This window comes from Elephantulus edwardii, unplaced genomic scaffold (genome assembly GCF_000299155.1).
Source record: "Elephantulus edwardii isolate Elephantulus edwardi_28Jun2011 unplaced genomic scaffold, EleEdw1.0 scaffold00025, whole genome shotgun sequence".
NCBI lineage: Eukaryota > Metazoa > Chordata > Mammalia > Macroscelidea > Macroscelididae > Elephantulus > Elephantulus edwardii.
In genome coordinates this window covers 14,072,286-14,079,894 of record NW_006399775.1, presented here as the reverse complement: position 1 = coordinate 14,079,894, position 7,609 = coordinate 14,072,286, and the positions used below count along the sequence as shown (strand labels likewise).

The window sequence follows — 7,609 nt, the reverse complement described above, 5'->3', positions numbered from 1 at the left end:
GTAAATGACTTTTTCTGAGCAAACACTTGATTGTGATATGTACATGAGTCCTGTCTGATCTAATGAGGAAAGACCTGGCTTAAGTCTTGCTGCTCAATGTGGGAAGCACTCTTTCTCTTATCCTAGTCCCAAAGCTGATGCTGATTTGCACAACCATACTGATTGGCAAGACCATCTTTCTGCAGTTAAGGTAGCTGAAGACTAGAAATGGCGTACTATAATGGGGGGAGGGGAGAGAAAGGCCAACATTTAGGATAACCCTGAGGACCGGACTCCATTATTGGGAGCCCAGCTCGAAAGCGAGTGGGCTTCGGAGTTATTGAGAGTTCAGCCTGCAAACAGGTAACTCTCTGGTTTAATAATTAAAGAGAAACCTTTGTCCTCTGTCCTGCAATGGACTGGGAACTTGGAGGTCTCTCTTCCCGTAAATCATATATCGTAAGTCGTCTCAGTCTCCCAACTCCTTTCATGTGAAAAGCACCATTTATCACAAGGAACAGAGTGTATGCTCTCCCTTGATCTATTGTTTCTCTTTTATGATTCTATGAAACTGAGATATGAGATCACTGTTTATTATGATTCTATGGAAACCCCCAAAAATGAGATCATAGCTTAGACTCCTATATATTCTAATATACGCAGATCCACACCACTGTCGTATCTTGTCCTGTCTGTGTGAGTGTGTTTTTCTTTGCAGCAGTCCTGTCTTGTCTTCTGTGTGTGTTTGTCTCTTTATGTTCATTTCTTCCAGGCATTGTGTAAAGGATTGTGGTTTGCAACAATTACCCTCTACTATGATCCTTCCTCCTGACTCCTCTATCTTTCATGATGCTAAGAATTTCTATGCAACATCATTACTACACAAACCTATGCATATTTTCATTATTGCTTTCACTCTGACATAAGTACCCAGACCACTAAATCATGGAAGCATCTCTTTCTCATTCTTCCATATCCCCCTACAAAGTCCTACTCATTTACTTCCTTCCTTTTCCTTCTATACCTTTCTAAGGACTCCACATCCCAATCCTCTGTGACACAGAAAAAAGGAAATTTTGATTGTCCACTGTGTGCCAGACACTGCACTATGTTCTTATATCTGAATCACTTCACTAAATCCAGATATAAGGGTAGCTATCATAAGCTGATTGGAAGAAGGAGTAGTGTCCAATTCCTAAACAACATGCCTCTGGAAACTCCATGAACTTTGATAAATTACAATAGTTCTAGAAAGTCTTCAGGCCTTCTGTTCGTAGGATTGCTATAAGTTGTGCTCAACTTGACAGCAATCAACAACAACAGCAACAACATCAAAAGCTAAAATTGGTATTGTTGTTTGTTGTTAAGTGCTGTCGAGTCATAGACAACTCATAGTGACCCTATGAACAAAAGACCTGAACAATTGTGTAACTTTCATCGTTTCTCCAAGTTCATAGCATTTCTGGAGGCAAGCTATTTCAGAAGTGGATGCCATTCCTGCTTCCAAGCTTGGCCTAGTGGACAGAAAGTTATGATACCAAGCCCAAGGTGGATGATTTTAATCTGTGGCCCTCAGATCTGGTTCAAATTGGTTGGGTTTTTAAAAATTGTCAAACATTCTTCTAAGTGGTAAAGCACTGGTCTGTGCATTGCCGTACAGAGGTAGCTGGTGGTTGCTGTGATGCTAAACACTGTGACGCTGATGTGCCAGATGTGATAATGGTCATACATGGTGGACAGTGTTTGGTGGAGCTTCCCATTAAAACAAGCATGGAAGCAGGAGTGGCTTCCACTTCTGAAATGGCTTGCCTCCAGAAACTTTGTGAACAGTGCTCTGGCCTTTCATTCATAGGGTCGCTATGAGTCATCTACAACTCGATGACACCTAACAACAACAACCACCACCATAAAATACTGTCCACCATGGACAAACATTATCACATTTGATGCCTCAGTGTCACAGTATTTAGCAACACAGTAACCACGAGTTAACTCTGTACAGCGAATGGACAGACCAGTGCTATACCACTTAGAAGAATGCTTGACCCAAAACAATGAAAACCATGCCTGAGGGCCACATATTAAAATCATCCACCTTAGGTTCTGTGTTTAATTTTGCTTACCAAGGAATCAGTTAGTTGGAGGGTTACTGTAGTGGTCAAAGCACACCATATCCTTTCTTTATGGAGCTTATGGATTAATTGGGGATTGAGACATTAACCAAGTAATTATTATTCTAAGTATGTAGTTGTAAACTTCAGTAAGGGTCCATATAGTAGCAGATCCTAAGAGGAAATAAATTTGCAGCTATGAAAATGCTTAATACAGAATCTTAAGGATGAATAATAGCTAGAGTTACCACAGAACATTCTAGAAACTAACAGACGCTAGAGTTAACTTGGGGAAGAGGAAATTGAGTGTGAGACTATAAAGAAAGCAAGGAATGATGGATCAGAATTAAGGGGTACAAGTGAAAGAGTCATCTATTCTTCATATTCCAAGCTGCAGAGTTGGCAAAAAGAAGGTAGATGAGAATAGTAGTCTAAAATCATCCAGTATCCCCAGCATAAACATACCTGATCCACAGGTACTTCCACTTTCACATCTTGATCCTCTTTTACATCTGTTGCTCCTTGAATTTCTGTGTTGGAAGTCCGAGCTTTATACACATCACCTTCTGCGGGACCATAAATAAATATATTTGACACAGGGTTGCCATGAGTCAGAGAAAACATTGATTTTTTTTTTCCAAACCAATTGAAAAATTAGATTACATATTTTCTCACCTAAAACAAAGATACAATAAGAGCAAGCAAAACTTGACATATTTTAACTTCTTTTGTCATCAAGCAGGAAATCTGGCCCAGTAACCACAGACTTCCCAGTAATCCTCATTCTATTTTCCTATAACATTTTTATTTTGCTCCCTGAGAAATTGCTGTTTTTATGTAGTCTCAAGTTGGAACCAACTCATAGTTGATCCTCCAGCAGATTTTCAGAGGCAGTAAACTAGATGAGAGGAGTCTGTCCCTCTTTCTCTTGCAGAGCAGCTGGTAGATTTGAACACCATGTCTTTAGGTTATCAATGCAATTCCTTACCACTAAGCCACCAGAGCTCCCAATGAAGTACTCAACAAAAACCCTGCTAATTAAATCATCCAAACTTACCTGGGAAAGAAAAATCTGACATTCTACTCTTGTTATGAGGCTGTTCTACTCAGCCACATGGGATTGATATGAGTTGATATTGACCACACAATCCTCAACAACTGAAAGAGACACTCAGCTCAGAGGCCTTGATTTCAGCATTATCTGTGTATCTGTCTCCGTACAAGACTCTAGCCCCTGAAAGTCTTGGTCATCTTTGCACCCTGTCCACTGCTATGTTCATTGTAAGAGCTGAAATATACTATATTTTCAACAAAATGTGTATCACATTAATTCACTTAAATATAAAAAAGAAGCAATCCTACCAAATGGTGAGACATCTGAATCACAGAACATATTTTAAAAAACACAACTCTACTACTTTGAAGTATATTTAAGAATTGAGGGTTAACCAACTAAGTCTGAGCATATCCACTGCTGGCAAGTGAATTCTGACACATATCGATTATACAGTATAAGGAATTACCCTATACATCTGCCAAAGCTACAAATTTTTGCAGAAATATATTATCACATCTTTTTTCTTATGGTGTGACTGTTGGATCTAAGCTGGTGACTTTCTAGTTAGCAGCCAAACATTTCCATAACTGTTCCACTAGGATTCCTCTTAGATTTTAACTGTTAAAGTTGTACATTGTGAACCATTCACCTTAATGGATAAAATTATAAGTATATAGCATGACTTTTGGATGTCTTATACTCATGAAATTCCAAGATCTTGAAAAGTTTATCCACATCCTGATCAAAAGCAAGAGATGCTAGCAAAAAGAAAAGAAGCAACAATGCTGAACATCCAAAACCATGTAAATGTGTTGGTCTATGAGTTCAGTTACGTTTAAAGGCAACTTCTGCTGGGAGTACCAGAAAGTTCCTATACAATGGAAAATTCTAATAGCATGTCCATTCTATTTCTCATTCAAGAATTATGTACATATCTTAATAATCAACCAATTGTCAAGCCAGTTCCCACTATGAAGTGCTTATATCGGAGTAAATTTGTGCCCTGTAGCATTTTCAAAGAGTCATTTTTTCAGAAGCGGATTACCAGACCTTTCTTCTAAGGCACCTCTTGGTGTTAATCTTTCAGTTAACACCCAAGCACACTAGCAATTTTTACTACCCAGAGACTCTGGATCTACTTCATTCCTCACTTGTTACATTCTTGTCCTTCATCTCTTTTCCTAACCTTCAGCTCAAAAGAACCATTACCGGAATCTGGAACTCCATGAATTTCTACTCTCATGAGTGGAAAGATGGAAGCTGAGATAAACGAGGACATTAAAGCTCATTGCAGGCAAGCTGACTCCTACTCAGGGTGGTCCTCCTTGGGTTTCTGAAGCTGTGAATCTTTATGGAAGAAGGCTCCCTCCCTTTCTTCTGAAGAGCACTTGCCAGGTCTAGACTGCCAAGCTTTTGAGTTAGCAGCCTAGCACATTACACACTAAATTTCCAGGTCTATTCATAAAAAAGATACTATGTCTTGAGCAATCATCTGAGTATTTTACAGTTAATACAAGAACCATAAACTAACTCTTTATCCTCATCTTTTAGATAACATACTTATCCGTAGTTTTGCAAGGGCTATGGTCAAACTTTGAATTCCAAAGCCCATATTCCTTCTACACCAGGCTGTCCTTCAAAGAGAAGCTAGACAGGCCAATCTACTTCCTTAGAATCATCAAGGAAATGGTTTTACACATAGGGAGGATGGCCTGTAAGGAAATGGATTAACATATAGGCTGTAACAATGGACTTGAGCATGGCAGAAAATGTGAGGATGGTGCAGGAAAGGGCAACATTCAGATCTGTTTTTCCTAGGGTCACTATGACATGTAGTATTATGCAATGGTACCTAGCAATAACAGTCTACATTATAATACTATACTTCAGAGAGGTATAGGTTAAATATACTTTTATTTTAGTCTAAATCTCATTATTATTAGGTTGTCATATCAGTACTGAATATTTCTTCATAGATCTGCCTCCCCTACCAGCTAGCTGTGTGGAGGGACATCTTCCCCAGATTCAGTGTTAAGTGAATGCCTAGCACAAAGTAAGACAATTTATTCATTTGTAAAGTTGAAAAAGTAGAGATTAGAAGGGGGAATGTATCAAGATTAAATTTTTAGGAAAAGCCCAAACTTCACTTGGAAGCAAATAGAAGAGCAATAGAATAACTAAGATATAATCCTAATAATGAGAGTGGAAACAAAAGCTGTATTATATAGTAATAGAATCAGCAGAGAAGAAAGTTTTAAGAAAAATTATTTCCAAAAGTTTCCAGGTGCTAGAGAGAAATAAAGAAGGAGCTTTACTTCTCACTGTCTTCCTCTCTTCTCTAGAACCAACCACAAAACTTAAATATCTTATAAGCAGCACATATAATGGAACACATACAGCAAGAGTAAAGCCTAGTAAAAAAAATCTAGCATTCAGTAAGAGTTCAACGATGTTTGTAACAACAACCTCAGCAGTGGAATGTTTCAAAATGATATTATTTTTAAATTGCTTTTAAGGGTTATCAGATTTTTTAAATATCAGGTGCCCACATAAACAATGTTCACACATACAGCATGCATAGAGTGTATAAGAAACTAATATATAAGGGCTTGAATAGTTGCAAAACCATACAAAGTACATGTTATCTGTGTAAAACTGGAGTAATCTTTCAAATATAAAAAAGTACCTTTTTCACACTAAAAAAGCAAACAAATTTGTTGTTATGTGCCGCAAGTCACCTGTGACTCATAGTGACCCTGAAGTTCTGAAGCTTGTCCTGTCCTGATCCAGTCTCACTGACTCCGACACATCTACCTCCATTATATCAGTGACTGTACCAATCCATCTCATCAGAGTCGCCTTCTCCTGTGCTGTCCCTCCACCCTTCCGAGCATGATGTCCTTCTCCAAGGACCCCTTCCTCCTGGCCATGTGTCCAAAGAATGTGAGACAGAGCTTCAAATTTCTAGCTTCCAAGGAGAAATTTGGTTTCACTCTCACTAATACAGATCTATTTGTTTTCATGGTGGTCTATGGTATGTTCAAGAGACATAAATTAGATCGCTTTTATTTCTATTCTTTCCTCAAGAGAGGATTGATTTGTTTGTTGGTTATTTTCTATGTAATTGGTCCTTAAGAGGGTAATACAGCCATCTCTAAGGTACACATGTTGTGGTTATGTGCCATCAAGTTGCCTGTGACTCACAGTGACCTACTTACAACAACATAATTAATGCTCATTGGCACCTCACAACATCAGTTATCTTTGAATTCTTTCTATTTAAAGTACTTATTGCCTGCAGCATTGAAACTTTGTTTTTCCGCGCTGAACATTTTATTAATAAATCAAATAGTTGCAAATTGAGAAACATTTTTGTAGTAGAATATTCATCTGAAGAAAATGTATTTTTAACATGGAAGCGTATTTTACTCTATGGCAAAATGAAATTCTGTATTACCTGGGCCACTGGTGATTAAAGATTTTACCAAAGGTTCTTCCTTCCTTTCTTTAGCATAATAAACAGACTCTTCTTTCTTAGCTGGTGTGGCTTCATATTTAGGAGGTGATTTTCCTTCAGGATCCTCCTAAAATACAAATTGTGAATTAAAAGTCCATAATGATAGAGGAGTAAAAAGAACCTTAACTATTACCTTGAGTTTTGGCTGCGGAAACATAATGCTTCTTAGAATAAACAATGGAATGGCTTTCAGACCTCAGAAGATGACTTACCTGTAGCATAGTACAGACTATTCCATACATTTTCCCTTCCATAAAGTTGCTTTTACTAGGTGCCATCATGTCAACTATGATTCACAGCTGCTCTATGAACAAGAGATCTAAACCTTGCCCTATCCTGCACCATCCTCACAATCTCCATCATCCTCTAGAACACTGTTGAAGTTACCACGTCAATTCATTTCACTGAGGCTCTTTTGTTTTTCACGGAGTCTCTACCTTTCCCAGACTTTTCCCAACAACATATTCAAAGTATGTGAGGTGAAGTTCCACCATCCTTGCTTCTAAAGAACAATCTACACAACAATCCAGAATAAGAGGTGCATAACAAAGTGAACTAGAGTGGAGGGGTGAAGAAATTATGCAAAAATGAGTGAATTTTTTTTAAAGAACTGGAAGGTGTGTAGGGAGAAAAATATGAAATAGTCAATGAATGAATATCTAACTTTTCTGTAAACTTTTATTAAAATCACAATTTTTTTAAAAAGTTGGAGACTAGGGGAATAAAACCTGAACACTCTAGTTGTACTTCCTCCAAAATAGATTTGTTTGTTCTTTTCACAGCTGATTGACTATCAAATACTCTTCTACATGGTGGAGTGGACCTGGGGGAGGGTTTGTAAAACAATGATAGAAATTTTCTATTACTTTTCCAAGAGGGTAGTGTTCTGGGGGATAGGTTTGGGATGGAGGAAATGTGCAACAATGAATGAATGGAAATCCAAAG

At 38.0% G+C, this 7,609-nt stretch overlaps 1 protein-coding gene across 1 annotated transcript in view; it reads right to left on the bottom strand.

Moving 5' to 3' along the window:
• Nucleotides 1-7,609, bottom strand: part of DCDC2C (doublecortin domain containing 2C) — a 149,339-nt gene that overhangs the window by 25,634 nt on the left and 116,096 nt on the right. The window contains exons 6-7 of the mRNA XM_006882922.1: nucleotides 6,605-6,731; nucleotides 2,556-2,656 (exon numbers count right to left, since the gene is read on the bottom strand). Coding sequence (XP_006882984.1) covers nucleotides 2,556-2,656; nucleotides 6,605-6,731 — 228 coding nt within the window. The remainder of the gene's footprint in view (nucleotides 1-2,555; nucleotides 2,657-6,604; nucleotides 6,732-7,609) is intronic.